Source organism: Nanorana parkeri, unplaced genomic scaffold (genome assembly GCF_000935625.1).
Source record: "Nanorana parkeri isolate BGI_ZX_2015 unplaced genomic scaffold, ASM93562v1 scaffold39, whole genome shotgun sequence".
In the NCBI taxonomy this organism is placed as follows: Eukaryota; Metazoa; Chordata; class Amphibia; order Anura; family Dicroglossidae; genus Nanorana; species Nanorana parkeri.
In genome coordinates, this window is record NW_017306307.1 from 1,265,812 (window position 1) to 1,283,561 (window position 17,750).

The 17,750-nt window shown below is 39.8% G+C and overlaps 1 protein-coding gene across 4 annotated transcripts in view; it reads right to left on the reverse strand.

Annotated features, from left to right (window-relative positions):
• Nucleotides 1–17,750, reverse strand: part of ANGPT1 (angiopoietin 1) — a 237,483-nt gene that overhangs the window by 5,031 nt on the left and 214,702 nt on the right. For all 4 annotated transcript variants that reach the window (XM_018570749.1, XM_018570726.1, XM_018570734.1 and 1 more), the window contains one exon: nt 4,224–4,354. In XM_018570749.1, the coding sequence (XP_018426251.1) occupies nt 4,224–4,354 (131 nt within the window). The remainder of the gene's footprint in view (nt 1–4,223; nt 4,355–17,750) is intronic.

Below are 17,750 nucleotides of genomic sequence, written 5' to 3' on the forward strand. Positions count from 1 at the left end.
GCGTGCTTGTGTTTAGGTTAGTAAATCCCCCCCGATATGTCAGATAATATTTGATTTTACTAGGATTGGGGATCTTCTCCTTGATCACACATGACAAGGGCTGGCCCTATCAGCTGTCACACACGCAGAAAGGGAGTAAATAGCCTGCTTCCCGTAACCAGAAGTACTGGGAATTAGTTGATCCTGGGACTGAACGGAGCAGTGGACAAGTAAAATAAAAGTAAGTATATGCTGCTGGGAAGGGGCAATAAAATGGCCAGTTCCTTAGCTCTGCATGGGCAAAAGCACAGCTTTGCTTTAATGTTTGACTTCCTTTTTTTCTAATTATTTGATAACCTTCTTTTCATGTTACTAAGATCAAATGAACCAGGCCCTTTTGTATTCTAGCTGCAATAACAAGAGCAACACCAGAGAAACCTAAGGCAGGATTTATGTAAAATAATATTTTGATGTCTGACACAAATGATAGATATTGTGTGAGTTTCTATAAATAACAAAAAATATTTATAAAGGAACCTGATTGCATAATTGCTCTGAAAACAATGGTTCTACTCATTTGCTGATTTCTTGACCAACTAACATAACACAATATATTACTATAAACAAGTTGATGGAAAGCATTGATTCTTCAGAATTAAAGCACTGGACTTCAAAGAAACTACTGCCGACTGTCACAACAAGTCTAAGTAGACCTGACGTGGACCTGCTCTCCATCCATCAGTACTTGACCAGATTGTCTGTAGGGAACCAGCTTGCTGTTCTGTGCTATGTACAAGTGTCAGTTCAGTATGTGCCCATATGCACACTTTTCACAGTATGTGATAAAAGCTCTTATCACTTTTAAAGGGGAACTTCATTGCTTATACCATTGTTTTCCAACAATACATAGTGCCAGAATTATGTCATTGTAACATACGATGCTAAAGCCCAACTCCAGCCTAAGACTTTGAAAATAATGGATATCCCTGCAGTATTTAAAATAAGAACAGCAGCTAAACATTGAACAGTTGCCCAGTGGCGTAACCAGAGTTCTGGGCGCCCGGGGCAGAAATTTCCCCCCCCCATTATATAAACAACCAAAACACTGCAGTTGCCCAATCACTAGAACTGGTTCCCTAAAGCCTGCTGGGAATGATGATCTTCTGGGTCCTCGACTGCTCTAACTGACTCCACTAATTCAGAGACATGAACTCAGAGGGAGGAACCAGTGAGCACTGTGACCCAGGAGATCTGACACTCCAGATGAGTCAGTTTTCCTTGGAATCTGGGGGGAATAAGTCTAGTGATTGGTGTGGTGTTCAGCAGAGCAGGCACAGAGAAAGGTGAGTATTTACTGCTTTCTTTTACAGGTAATGGCAGTTTAAATAAAAAACTATTCACGACAGGGTCAATTTAAGGTGCCAAAAGTTGTGTGCCTACAGGTTCCAGTGATTTAGTGTAAAAGGTGATCTTTTACTGACGCCCTAAAGGTGCCCATACACCTGCCGATTATCGTACGATAATCGTCGGTGATCCTGCGATCTTACAATAATCGGCAGGTGTATGGGCAGCGTGCGACCGCATCTACTGTACGGTCGCACGACTTTTGTCTTCCTGGCACGCTGGAAAACCCGCCGAAAATCGTATGATTTTCGGCGGGTTGGTAGCGTGCTCGAAAGACGAAAGCTGCACAGGCCGCAAGCGCACACTGCCCGCTCAGCATTGCAATCATCGGCAAGCCCTCCCCTCTGCGGGGAGAGCTTGCGATGATCGCAAGTACGATCTGCCTGTCCAAGATGGGCAGGTCGTACGAAATTTTAATGACCTTACAACCATTGCACAATGAAAGTTGTGCGATGGTTGTAAGGTGTATGGCCAGCTTAACAAATACTGCAAATGCACCATTAGGCAAAATATGCACGATTTACAGGGACCATCTATGACGTTTTAGCAGTCTGTTCAGAATGCATTTACACTTTGAGAACTTTTACCAAGTATGTGATCCCCATATGAGGAAATTTGTATAACACACACTAAATGGCACGCAAAGTGTGTTGACGTTCTTTAAACACGTTAATCTAATATTAAATAAAGAGTCTTTATTTTCCACTTTATTCTTTGTCATGGTTAAAAGTACACATGTATAACAAGCAATGTATATTTGCACATGTTCACGTCTTTCACCAAATCCATCAGTATTGTGTCAAACTAAAGTGCTAGTGAAGGACCAGGGGAATTAGACATCGGAAATGTTTGAAAAATGAAAAAGGCTGAAGAGAGCAAGCTCATGTCAACAGCAAACAGTGCAGTCCAACCAATGAAAATGACCGTGTTTTTGTGATAATAATATTAAAGCCATCAAAGAAGAACTCAAACAAATGAATAACATAATCAGTAATAATCTAAATATTTACTCTGTCCTTCTAAAGTCACTTTTCAAAGGAGTTTCTGCAGATGAGTGATATGAACTGTTAATGGCACAAAGCAACAGCCAATAAAAACACAACGTTCTACAGTAAGACTGCAAGAAACAAAAGGCTGCTTGTACTGTTTCTATGTAGAATCTCTTCTTGGTCTACTAAGTGACTTCTATGCATGGAAATAGATACAAAATAACAATAATTTGCATGCAGTTTAATAATAGCTTAGAGATCAACACAACAATACCAGCATTGATGTCCTCGTGAGATGACAATATAATTGTAAGAAAACAATTCGCATTCATCTTGTTACCCTATATATTGCAGTTATGTTTAGCCTAGAGTTAAGCAGTCATTTGGATGGAAAAATATTCATGGCTCTCACTCTGAGAGATGTATAAGAAAGCGTATACAGCTGTATATGTTCTGCCTTATTATTTGTAAAGCTATCTATAGCTTTATACAGATAAAAAGATGGGTTTGGAGGTAGGTTAAGAGGGTTGTACAAATCTAGTTTCTTGGCCTGGTGTGGCTAGGTTAAAACTGTGTCTTGGGCACTTTCAGATTTATAATTTCCATTGCGTGCCTAAACTTTTAAAAAACAAACCATAATATAAGAAAAATACATTTCTATAGTGATCACCCTTCTGTATAAAAAGATAAGCAAAAAGTAATATGTAAAAAACACTATTCTGTAACTCTTCCAATGCCAAACTCTTCCAACACCAAAGCAACATTAGACATCTGCTCTATCCTTTAAGTGGACCTATCAGTAACTTTTGAAAAGTCTGTATGGAAAAATTCCTGACATATCACAATATACAGCAGCAGTATACTTTCGGAGAAAAAGCTGTTATTTTTTAATCATTAAAAAGTAGTCCAGGCAACTGATTATTCTTTAGGCTATGAGAAGTAAACTGAAAGAAATATGTCATCAGCCTGCTACAGGAAGGAGGAAGCATTTCCTTAGTCTTCTCTCCCCCAGTCATCATTCTAACAACTGCAACAATATACAGTAACTTTGTAGCTAATCCAAAGATGAGAGGTAGCAGTAGGTGGCTGATCTATTCAAAACCTGATTACGCAGCCCAGAACTTAAAAGCTATCACATTTGCACCAAAACGTATATGATTATTACATCAAGGGGAAATATTCTAGTTCAGAAAGAAGATGATTAAAGATGGCACCAGGCTTCAGAGGAAAAATAAAGCTTAATTGGAGTACTGTGACCTCTCTGAAAGGTAATATATACCTGAAAGTGTTGCACCTACACATTATTTGGCATATATATTGGTAGGTTCCCTTCATGAAATTTGCGAGACTAAAACTGAGGAAGAGCAGGCCAATCCGGTGCTTAGCTTGGGTGCTTATCCTTTACTTTGGCAGTGGCCATGTGACTGATGGCTCCACAGATGCCAGAAGAGGAAATGTAATGATTATGGGTCTACTATGGATTTCTCTATGAGATTTGGGTAAAAAGTATTAAAGCTTCTTAATGGAACCCATTTTCCATTTACAGCATATGCCTTCAGAGGTTAGATTCTTTCTTTGCCAGGTTGTAGGAATAGCCTTGCCCATGGCTTATTAGCTAGAGAATCTTCGTATGTGTCTTTTGGACTGTTAGTTGTTAAGAAGTGCATAGTATTTGATTTCAAAATGCTGGGAGATATACGTGTAATACGATCTATATACACAATATACTGTATATACTTTATATTCTTCAAATATACAGAGCTAATACAAAGCATAGTTTTTAGCATTCAGAAATAGAGCACATGTGTAACAGGAATAGAATACAACTCCCCATCTGTGCTTTGTACATACCTCCGGTCAGCATGAGCGCACACTTGCACATACAGTTGTCGTTGTCCGCGTCTTTTGTACTGAAATCAGCCCCATGTAAGATCAGACTGCTCTGCTTTCCTGCTGTTCCGCTGTGACTTTTCAAGTATAATCTATAACAGACCACAAGACAAAGATAAGCTGTTTCGAGCATAATTAAAGAATAATGGATTTTTACCATAATTAAGTCTTACTGAAAGTAAATGACTAAACTAGGCATACTCTCTGAAATAAACTGTATTATAACAATGGATTCATAGATATTACTCATTGAACTTACTAGAGGGATATACTGTATATATGAATCTATACTTAATATAGGTAATATACAGTATACATACACACATGCTGTACTTCTTCCTGCTTAATGGAATAACAGAGTAATTGTTGTTTGGCACTGTGTAAGGCTGTGGACAGATCTCTGTTATATAGATATCATTTATAATAATATATACTATGGGTTAATGCCCAACCCTGTGTTTCATAACCCATCCCTAAATCTTTAAAGCCAACTTATAGGTCCTTTCTGTTCTCCTCTGGGGGCAATGGTCCTTACACCTGGATAGCTCAGCACTTGTGTAATAACAAGTAAGGAACATTTTGTCCAGGAGTACTGTAAGCCATGTCCAACATGATGGCATGGCTCCCATGTAGACCTGAGTTCACAGGAAGTGAGCTGGATGACATCGACCGTGAATCAATTAAGAAGAGGACCAGTGCTGGGTCACAGAACAGTCAGTGTGTGTGGAAGAGCACCAGAAAGGATGTGAATATTGTTTTGAATTTTGATTTCTATTGTTACACAAGCTGGCCAATTGATTTTTAATTTTGAAAAAATAAAAAAAAATAACACAAAAAAATATTTTAAAATTATTAAAGCAACCTGAGGCCTCATAAACTGGGTACAACCTTACTGTACTGAACTCTTTGTTTTAAAAATAAACATTTAATACATGACAAAATATTCCTAGACCACTATGAGTTAGCTAATGAGACAGAGAAACACTAGCAGCCTAGATCATGGCTGGCCTTGTCTAATTAAAACTTAGGACTGAGTCACTGAGATGAGTCATTTAGTTCTGAGTGTAAACTATAGCTTGAGCTATGGATGCTATATACAAGCAACAGACTACAAAGTGTTTTTCATTCCTGACCATAATAAATTAAGAAAAAAGATAGGTACAAACCAACTACACATTCCATTGAATACAATTTTGCTTTTTCTAATAGAATGGACATCAAAAAGATACAATGCTCAAAGAAAACACTATGAATGATTGTCTTTTCCAAAATATATTCTGTGAATCTATGCAGCAATCTACATTCTATAGAGTTTGCCCATAGCCTTGTGCCATCTACACAGGAGATGGAGCAAATGGTTTACGTTTGGTCATGCTTAAATTGCACTCTGTATTTTCTTCTTCTCATTATGTCAAGGATACAATGTGACGATTAATGTGTGTTTCATTGGCCATGTTGTGTATTAAGAGCTTAGCAGTGCTCATTTTTCACTCGAGACAAAACAAACAGCTTTCACAGTGCTGACTGAAGTACGCTTTCAGATGCCTGTATCCTACTGCATCGTGTCAGCATCATCTGTCTCCACAAAGAGTGCATGCACCAAACATAATAAATACTGCATCATTGACACAGCTACACAAGTGTTCATTTGGAAAGTGATGACTTAAATGTATGCCCCAGTCAAACTTGAAAATATAGCAATTAAAGTGACACTAAACTCAGGAGTTAAATCTTAAACATACATTCAAGTACCTTAACCACTATACCATCTGCCCATTGTGAATACACGGGCAGACGGAAGATGCTTTCCAGTGAATGTGTATTTACGTGATTCTAGAGTGCGCAAGCAGAATCCCGCAAAATTATTTTAACAGCCGGTACTGGCTGTGGCATACAAGCGTTCGCGTGGTGATGTGTAGCTGCCCATCCTCCTCTCTCTGTAAAGGCGGAAGTGATTGATATGTAATAGCAATAAAGTTAAGTGTAAAAAAAATATTAAAATACGTGTTGGGCACGCCTACGTGCGCAAACAAAGATTACGCCAAACATGTTATATATGACCGCGAACGACAAAGTGTGAGCAATAATTGTAGGGCCATTAATCACTGATACCACTAAACTGATGAGCGGTAAAAAGCTTTTAAAGAGTAGCCTATGGCCAATTTAGGTATGGTAGTTGTTTTGTGATTTTGCAGGTGCACGCAATTTTAAGGCTTGACATGTTTGGTGTCTATTTACCCGACGTGATCCCATCTTTTATATTTTATCAAAAATGTGGGTAAACAATTAGGGAAAACTGCTTTTTTTTCAAAATTTTCAGTACTTTTTTATTATAGCGTAAAAATTAAAAACCCCAGTGGTGATTAAAGAAAGCTCTATCTGCACCCAAAAAATGGTATACAATTCATTTAGGTACAGCATTGCATGACTGAATAAATGTCAGTCAAAGTACTGCAGAGCTGAATACTAAAAAATGGGCTGGACAGGAAGGGGGTTTCACACCCGGTCATCAAGTGGTTAACTATTACATAAATGTAAGTTATTTGTGTATCACTGTAGATCCTCAAATAATCTCTGAATTGGTGCTGACACTGTCCTTCCTTCTGGAGGGTGGCTACTTTGCCCATGGTCCCTGTGTTGCAAAATAGTCACCGTTCCAAACTTTCTCACGTGATGGACTACAATCTCCCATTTAGTTTACTAAATTGTATTAAGATTGTAGTCAATCATGGGAGTGAGCTTGGAAGGAAAAAGGAAGGAAAGTGTCAGCATGAATTCACAGATATCAAATAAAAGTTTGCGCTCAGCTCCTATCTAAGCGGCGGACACTAATTCCAGTGATAGTGATCAGAATACGAACAATTAAACATTAATATTGTGCCACGCTCGTACCCCTAAGTCCCCGTTAATATTTTAATGAATTCAGAGATTATATGAGGATCTACAGCTGAGTGATACACAAATAAGATATATTTTTGTTCATAGTTAAGGTACTTGAATATATTTTTAAGATTGAACTCATGAGTTTAGTGTCACTTTAAAAAAAAAGTACAGGAAGAATCAGCCAAGTTGCCCAGCATTTTTCTTCTTCATCATGGCATTACTTGAGTATTCCAAACCACCTCTCTATGTATAATCATCCAGTTACAATGCTTCAGGGGTAGGTGAACAGGCACCCTATGCACAAGGTTCTATGCATACAGTCCTAGGCAAATGGGATCTACAATATGGTTCACTTACCACTCTTTTTTCAAATGATTATTTTTGCAAAATATTAAACACTGCACAATTGGAGAGGGATGTCTGCCATTTGCATGAAGCTATTATTCAACTGTACCCAGAGAGTTACAGAGAGTCTTGTGACAATTCTTGAAAGCTGAGATATATTAATGCCCCTACACTGCTTATTAGACAAGATAAATGATACCACAATTTGTAAATGTTTGTTGGTTTGTTGCTGGCCACTCTGACACTGCTGTCTTGCCACTGGCCCCTTGGTGTCTTATGGTATGCTCATGCCTGTGCAGTTCTGTTGAACTAGCCTGCATTGTTCTATTTTCTTTCTTGAGAATCCATCACAGCTTCTCATATGCAACCACTGGAGTGAGAAATTCCAAAGAGAAGATCACAAATGTCCTTATGAGAATTAAACAGTTGTTGTCATATGGAGGCTCAGTGAGTTCTAAAACCTTAGGCACATTATTATCCAAATGTTGACTTTAATGAATAAAGTCCAGCATTGACATATACATGCACATATTGTTGGTCCTCTGCAATATTGACAAGGGGCACATCAGCTCGTGACTTGACTTGATAAGGGTGTGGATTCACAATACAGCATGACAAATGTTAGTGCTCCTGGAAAGTTATTGAAAGGTATGTACAAGCGCCTGAAGATGCATATGCATTTTATTTATGTCCACTTTAAACCAGGCAGGTGTACTGAAAATATGCTTTACCTCTCCTCCTTTCTGAATTTGGCACTCTGTGTAATACACAAACGTGCTATGTGTCTAGTGAATACTATTTTCATTCGTACATACATACTGTGTGAATTCTCTGTCATTACCTGATTACCTGAAAACAGGCGTCTTGGCACACACTGGTTGCTATGAAAGCTGCTGCTTATGGAAGTACTTATAGCATTTTGAAGCTAAACTCCAAGCAGATACTAAAAAAACTCCAATTGATCCAACTGTGTATTCAATAAATACCATTAAATATTATTTACATTTACCGTATATACTCGAGTATAAGCCGAGATTTTCAGCCCATTTTTTTGGGTGAAAAGTGCCCCCCTCGGCTTATACTCGAGTCAGCGCCAGCGCGTCTTCTTACTTACCTCGCCGAGCGTCGCGTCACTGCTGCTCCGGTGGGCGGCGCTCCGAGCGGGGTCATCTGGCAGTCTCCGGGTCCTAATTTAGGTGGCCGGAGACTGCCAGATGACCCCGCTCGGAGCGCCGCACACCGCAGCAGCAGCGACGCTCGGCGAGGTAAGTAAGAAGAAGAAAAACCCCCCCGCAGCGGCCAGTCAGGCAGGGGAGCAGGGATGAGTCAGCGGCGCGCTGATCAGGCGAGAGGAGCTCCAGGTGGGGTTGTAATTTAGCGGGCAGGCACCTCTGAGCCAGCTAAATTAGGACCCCACCTGGAGCTCCTCTCGTCTGATCAGCGCGCCGCTGACTCGTCCCTGCTCTCTCTGTGATGATCCGATCACCGGCACACAGTGAGGGAGGGGGGGGGGGGTAGAGAGAGAGATTAATTAAGCAATTATATATGTATTGTCTGCACTGTATTAGCAGTATATACTCTATATAGAGTATATACTGCTAATACAGTGCAGACAATACATTTACAATTATACTAACATGAATGTATTAAATGATCTGTATGTAGCCCTGTACTATGGATCATTTAACCCATTCATGTTAGCAGAGGATCATTGTAAATGTATTGTTGCAGGCACTCTATATGTACATGTACTATATACTACATATAGAGTGCACTGAACAATAGATTTACAATTATCCTCTGCTAATATGAATGGGTTAAATGATCCGTAGTACATGATATGTAGCCCTGTACCCCCTTTTCCACTTACAGAGCTAGGTTATTTTTCTTTTAAATAAATATTAATGTATTTTAATGGTATCTATCTACCAGTAGCTGCCTCATTTCCCACCCTCGGCTTATATTCGGGTCAATACTTTTTCCCAGTTTTTTTGGCTAAAATTAGGTACCTCGGCTTATATTCGGGACGGCTTATACTCGAGTATATACGGTACCTAAATCTTTCAACCTGCTGTAACCCCCTGCACAGCAGAACTCAGATTGGAAGAAGGGTGGGGAAGCACTATGAGCCAATCTCGGCTGTGCTACTTTTTAACATGTTTTTAGAAGAGGAGGACAAGAGGGGTGTGTGTTGATGCTTCTTCATCATCCAATCAGGCTAGGTTGTTTGCTGGACCGAGATGTATTTACCAGCTGCAGTGTATTTGGCAGGGTGTTCCAGGACATGGATATGCATTATGGTAGAGTTGTCTAGGTCACTAACCAGAATTACAAATCCTTTCATGGGAAAAACTATTCATATAAACATTTTCAAGTTGTGTATTTTGCTGTTTGCTGAGTTCAGCTTTACTCTTTACAGGAGAACCTCTTTAAAGGACAGCTGTACTTTTAGTATAGTTGTCCTTTAATGTATCCCTATACTGTCTTGAGGACAGCCTGCCTGGTAAAACTCTTAAAGCGACACTAAGCGCAGGAATTGATTCTTAAAAATGCATTTAAGTACCCTAACTATTATCAAAACTGTATCTTATTTTTGTATCACTCGGCTGTAGATCCTCCAATCACCTCTGAATTGGTGCTGATACTGTCCTCCTTCTGGAGGGTGGCTACTTTTGTTGCCCATGGTCCCTGTGTTTTTTGTAAAGTAGCCACCGCTCCAAGCTCACTCCCCTGATGGACTACAATCTCACATTTAGTTTACTAATTCGTATTGAGATTGTAGTCTATCACGGGAGTGACCTTGGAGTGGTGGCTACTTTACAACACACACAGGGACCATAGGGAACAAAGTAGCTACGCTCCGGAAAGAAGGACAGTGTCAGCACCAATTCAGAGATGATTTGAGGATCTACAGCTGAGTGATGCACAGATAAGATACATATCTGTGCAGCCTTTCTAATGAAATCATCCCTGCTGGGTGCTCTTTTTATACATTCCCATGGATGATCCATACTCCACTGCAGACAACCCTAAATGCCATTTAGCCATAGGAATCAATGAAACCATGGCATGAATGTGCAGTAGGAAGCGGACAAGATGGAAATGTTTAGGTTGACAAGCCTGTGCGGCGCTGGGTAGGGCTTCACATTAAAGATCTTGAGGACAGGGAGGAAGCTATTTTACCAGGTAGGCTGCACTGAGGGGGATGGGGGGATTCATTAAAGGACACCATTACTATAAGTACAGTTGTCCTTTAAACCTCATGGGTGCAAACCCTTACACATTTAGTAAAACATTTGCTGGTTTTAATTTACCATAGTTACAACAGTCAAAATAAAAAGACCTCCAGCAAAAAAATACTATGTCCCATTAAATTTCTATGTAACTAAGGGAAGTCGAATACTTTGTAACTGATTTGTAAGACAGAAATGTACTAAGTGCTGAAAGATGGCAGGTAAAGAACAGGGAGTGCTGACACCAGCTATTAGGAGAGATTGGTGTTGATCATTAACATGCCCTGTTTTGACATCAGCCATGAACAGCTGTAAGCGGCCGAACCATAGGTGCAGTATTATCAGAATAGAGGATAATCCCAAATGTTTATAGAATCTCATGTGCTCCTAGTAGCAGCCATAGGACATTAGTGTTCCTTGTCCTTTCATGTGTGCTGGTCGATTTATTTTTACTGACAAGAGCAGTAACACCGCACAGACTGGAGCTGAGACATTTCACCAAAAGTTTGAAGTCATTAGCTCAAACAAAAATAATCACAAACTCAAGAGTCCAGACAAAATAATTCACAAATCAGCTTATGTCAGGTTGAGAAAAAGCTGATCCTTTCTTTAGTATGCTCTTAAGGGTGTTGTGGACTTTTAGAAGGGGACTTGTGTTGATCTTTTTTCACTTTAAGGGCCTAAAACAAATACTGTTAAGCTTTTTTTGTTTTGCACACTTTGCTCTATTTTGTTGCAAAATAGAGTCCACAAGGACTTCCCACAATTGTAAAAGTTACTAGGTTAGTAAAAGATACAAAAATAATTCACCATCTGTAGTAGTCCTTCTCCAACTTTCTTGCAATGCAAAAAAAGGTTTTCACCCTAATTCAGGATTGCATCATTTATTCTGGGTATTTAATGGCCCAAAATACATTTTGCCAGACTGTTCTCTCCTTCAGGAGAATACTGTGAAACATTAAACAGAAAATGTTGAAAATAAATGTTCAACCATTTATAAATAGCCCCCCTTAATAGAAATCTGACATGGCCTAAAAAGTCTGTAAGGCAGCGGTGCCCACAATTTTTCATCTGGAGATCTACTTTTCAAATGATGAGCTCAATGAGATCTACCAATGAAAAAACACCTGCATTCAGGGGTGGGAGGGGGCGTGGCGGTGCATTGAAGTCAATGGCACCGCAGCCAGGCCCCTCGCCCACAGTGCGAGCGCTTGCACCTGGAACCCAGGCACACTAGTGCCTGCGTTCCAGTCCAGTGCAATCTGGAAAAATACTGCAAGCACTATTTTTGCAGATCACACTGGACCGGAATGCAGGCACTAATGTGCCTGCGTTCCGAATGCGGGCGATCGCACTGTGGGCGGGGGGCATGGCTGCAGTGCCATTGATTTCAATACAACCCCCTCCCACCCCTGACTGCTGTGAGTCGGCCGGCTTACATTCCAGTGCGTCCCAGAGGCTCCAGCGTCCTGTCCTCCGGCGGTGCTCGTGTGGCTGACGTAGCACATTGGGAGAGGTGTCCCGCCCCTTTCCATCTGCAGCATCTGCCACATTCAGCCGGCAGCCGCACGAGCACCGCGGGAGCATAGCCGTAGCCAGCTCCTTATGCGCCCGAGGCAAGAAAAAACGTGTGCCCTCCCCAACAGGCGTGTGATGTCACCCAGCACCCTGCCCCAGGGAGAGAAAGTGTTTCTCTCCCGGTGGCCAGGAGCCGCTATCTAATAGCAGGAGACTCCCAGAGCATCCGGGAGAGTAATGACAGATCAGCGTCCCTGGTTACCTGGTAACCAGGGGACGCTGATCTGTCTCTGCAAGTGGCCGGAGCCAGCCGTGAGATGACGGCTGGCTCCACCCAGCTGTCAGTAGCAGCCTTTCGGCCGGCTTTTCAGCCAGCTTTGCCTTTCACCTCGGCTCAGTCGGGCCGAGGCATATGCCTTCTGCTCGACTGAGCCGCTCTGCCAACTTTGGGAGCTTTATGGGCTATAGTGAATAGAACCGAAGGGGTCCTGGGGTCGAAGCTTGCCCAAGGATCAGCCGAAGCTGCGGCTAGATCCTTTGGCAGCTTTGTGAATAGACCCCATAATAAATTATGATAAATTGTTTCTCCATATATTGCTCAATAGATGAATCTAAACTGGAATTTACTTTCTTGTTGAGGCCAATCTATTCCATCAGCAGAACCATCCACGTCATACCTGTGAGTTTTACGGGGGAATTTTTTTTTTTGCATTTTGCAATGTCTGACTCCTGACTTAGTGCGAGCATATAAATCATCACAGATGTACAATTTGAAATTGAAAAAAAAGAAGTAATAACAATAAATATATTTTTATAACTCTTTCCCAAGTTTTGTGGTCAAGGACATTTTGAGCTGAACGAAATCTTACATTTCCACTTAAAGAATCCCTGTCAACAGACGAGTAAAAATTATTAAGCAATTATTTTTCCCTGGAAGATTTATAAAACATACAGAAAGCGATAGTTAAAACAACAATTCTGTTTAACCTCAGTCTATTTTCAACAGCCGCAGATGTGTTTGCTGTTCTGCTGCCATATCACACAGAGACAATTTGTCTCCTTAAAAATGACATAAACGTAACTATAACATTGATATACATGATTTGGCAAAAATCTGATGAGTTGTAATTTGGAGAAAAAAGTTGAAAAGGCCAGGTTGCCTTTAAGGGGTTGCGTAAATGGGAATATACATTTTAATTAGGGATTCACTTGCACTGAGTGCCAGGATAGTGCCAAGAGTGAACAGGTAGTACAGATGAGGGCAGGGTTCCATGTTACAAAAGCCCAAGACTATAGACTTCCCTAAACACTGAACTCCAGGCAAACAGCTCATTACACAGATAAAATATGTGTATGAGAATTCCATTTCTTGCCACTGGATTTCTATTTATGCCCATCCAGTTCTGGAATGTACACAGCTCTGCTACACATGGCAGCCCTGTCTGGCAAGGCAGGGGACCTGATTTTTCTTTGCTGCACCAGTAGATATATGCAAAAAAATAAAAATAATTACAAAGTTACCAAAAAGGTTATTACTTACCTCCGTCTCTGCCTCTCGGTCCCATCTGAAGATTTGAAGATTCTCGAGCGGCCAAGTGGCATGATGGGGTGGGTGCATGCGGAGTAGAGCTCTTCAGAGGGGAGAAGAGACTCACTGTAAGTCACTGCACGCAGCCGTGAGCGTGAATGCTGGACAGACACCGTGGGACAGGAAGAGACAGGAGTCTTCAGTGGATCCGAGACCGGCCCAGCGCTTGATGGATTGCTGAATACAAGTGGAAGGAAGATGATGATTGGATCAAGAGGCACCATTTAAGGTAAGTCCTTAAAGCCGTATGGGGGTGGGGAGAGAACATTTGTGACTTTAGTGTCACTGTAAATGCAAGTTTACAGTGCAGAAATTGTGCAGAATTTTAAATCGTCATCTACTTGTTATAAACCAGATACTTTATAATCTTTTATATGTTGTAGGACATCTTTAAAACAACAGTGTTTGCATATATTGATAGTATTTAGTGTAGTTCTATTAAAAATCTAGTTTTGTAAAACATTTGCACAACTGTCTATCTATTGACTATATATGGGATGCATAAAGTCAGCATTACAATCTTTTATTACTTTATGTTCTCTGTTTTAGAAAAAAAAATTCTATATATTTTTTTTAATATGTTTTTTTTGGGGGGGGTAGGGGGTGGGGGAAGGGGGAGGCGTTTGCAAACTTCAGACAAAAGTCCGTAATAAACATCCAAAAAATCAGATGGTTCACCTATTAAAGATGCAAAAAGGCAGGAAGCACCCTGCAGGTAATAGGCTAATAACTACTGCTAAGGTTTGATAAGTCATTGTATAAATCATGGATCTTAGTTTTAGGATTTGCTGTATGTTTTTGTATCTTTCAGATCTATAGATATGTAAAATAAGTAAATAAATAAATACATACAAAATATAAAAAAACTGTAGTATTATTAAGACACATATTAACATGTCTAGTTTGTCCTCTGTCTTACAGAAGACACTGCTTTCTTTATTAAGTGAACAACCTAATTAGACAGTCCAGTAATTACTTTGCATTTACAATTCCTCTCTTGTCAGGCCATGTTAATTAACAGTGTATAAAACTCACCATACTTCCTCTAACAAAGCGATTTCCTAATACTTTAGAAGCCAGAAAGTCTAGATTAAGCATGATATAAATTAGTTGCAATGGCATCTTCTGCTTCAAATTATCCCACATGATTTTCAATGCAGAATTTTAAAATGTAATTTGTGAAACTGTCAAGTCTTGCTATTTCTTTTTTTATGCACTTAAAGTTTTTTTTAAACTTTTTATGGTTCAGGTTGTAGGTATTTTAAGCCTGATGTGGAAAACAAAGCTGAATGTAAAGTTTAATTAATATTAATTAATTAGAGGTCACAGCTGTTGAGCAGCTACTGTAGCAAGGATTAATTATCAGTGCACAGTGGATGCTCAGTTGAACTCCAAAAGGAGGATGAGTGCCATCTGGCTGAAGCAAAGCCTCTGTTACAGGAAGGTGATTGAAATAGGAGGGCACTGGCTAATGACATAGTGAGGACAAAGGCAGCCTTGAACTTTGCTGGCCTTTATCAGATTAGGAAAAGTTAAAAGTGATATATTTGGAAAGTTGAACTGGTTTTGGGTATTTTTTTATATATTTATTTTTATATATCTATTTTTTTTACTATACATATACAATTATTTTACAAATGTGCATTAAGTAACCCCTATCACAAAAAATCTCATAGAATTCTAAACATGTTAGTGAAATCTCAAAAATAATTTTCAATATTTTTCCCTTTGCAGCATTCATTAAAATAATTCCTGGGGATACCACCGTGAAGATTCACTTCCTGTGATAGGATGACAACACTCTGTCCCTGCGTCCCAGTTGCTCTCCTATGTTGTCACCCTGTCACTTGCAATTACAGTGAGGCATGTTCTGCTGAAGTTACTATAGGGAGACCCAACACTGAGATCCAAAAAATGAATTAAAAAAGTAAAAACTCTTTTCTATAAGAAAAAATGGCAGTTGCTTATGACACATGGTAAACAGAATGTCATCCAGTCAGAGTTTACATGTACTTTAAATACATGACAAAGGATTCCCAAAGCAGTATGATTTTCTAAAGTTAGAACAAAGCAGTAGCTCTCTCTCTTTTCAGGCACAATGCTTCTTACTGAAACATTGGACGGAGCTTATGAAGGTAAGGGAAGGCGTCTGTGCTCTAACTCATTTACGTGTATATTTAAAAAAAATCTGTAAATCTGCTATGTGAGTGTATCTAGGCTGTCCTGTCCACACAGCCTCATAACTGTATATCTGCAGTGTGAGATATAAGGCGCCAATGCCCTGACTCCTAATCTCAGGAGATTTGGAATAACATTTTGTGATATCACTACTGTGAGGCTCACTTTTCTCCTTGCTGGAGGCTCTGACATAAGGAAGCAAAGCCCTGCCTCTACCAAGATGGCCGCCTCCACATGAAGACACAGTAACAAGGCATGAAAAGTCAGTAAAGGGGAAAATATCATCTGCACGGAGATCACAGGCAATGTTGGTGACTAGTCATTTGCCATCTGCTTGCCTATTTTTGGACACAAATTCCAGAGTTTTGTGTTTTGTTCCTCTTTAAAATATATATTTTTGTTTGACCTAAAATGCAGCAGATATTAGAATTATACAACTACAATGACTTCAACAGTTGTTTGCCAAATATTTTAGCTTGGTCAGAAAGAACTGTAATAGCTTAATTATTTATAGGTTCTTATGACACATAAATTCATGTTTTTCTCATGTGTTATCTATTTATTTTTCATTTGGTTTATGTTACCTCAAAAATGTTTGCTTTGAGTCTACCACTGAACTTCATTACATCCATAAATATAATTTACAGCAAGAGTGTCATGTTATTTATCTCTACCAGCTTCTGTACCACAATGATAGACTATGTTCACTGTGTTAAAGCTGAATTCCAGGCAAACAGCTATATTTACACATGAAATATAAAAATATGGGAGACTTTTTACCTGCCAATGATTTGTAATTTTCTGTTGCCTGAGATTTACATAAGGGCAGCTAGGTTGGTGACCATACTTATGGTGACCTACAGTACAGTATGGTGACCATACTTTTTCTCTACTGCTGTTAGGAAATACAGCTTGATCACCTACCTGTCCCAAGCTCGTGATTGCTTAAACAAATTGAGAGCCTTTTACTAAGGGAGCAGAAGTAGTCTGATGAGATCACCTCTCTTCTCTTCTTCTGTCAGCATGTACCCTACTAGCATATATAGCACTGACCTTCCTGTTTCCAGTCTGCATTCTACTGTTCAGGGGTATACAAAAGGTTTTAAGATAAATTTAGGTACTTAGGAGGTATGTAAACATTGTGGCAGTGTGTGGCAATGCCATGGTGTAATTTGGCATTATAGTCACCCAGAACTGCTCAGCCCCCCTGGCTGAGAGTCCTGTTAACTATATTGCCAAATGACACAATGGCATTGCCAGGCACCGCCACAACATGTAAACCCTGGATCAATTTATATTTGCTACCTTAAGGTCTGCTAAATATACCAGGACTTTCTTATATTGTTTGATAGGAGCAAGAAATACCAGTTTATCCTGTCATAAATCCTGTTAGCTGGTGACTTCCTGGCTGTCTGCCTGTGCTGCATTGATATCAAATACATTGTTCACAGATATCTCTGTGGACTACAGAAACCCACCCCACTATGTAATGGAGAAGAGTAGAAACAAGATGTGTAGAAATAATCTTCATCATGTTTCTTCATGTCTATTTTGTTTTCATCAGACTGGTTTTGAATTCTCTTACAATTCTATGGGAATGCAAAGTCTATGGGAATGCAAAACCACCTAGAAATTCAAATGGAGGTCAGAAGAAAGTCGACTGCTGGTTAAGTGCATCCACCAATGGCTTATGAATGATCTCAGAAGCTTCTCAGACTAATGTCACAGTCCAAATATGAAGCT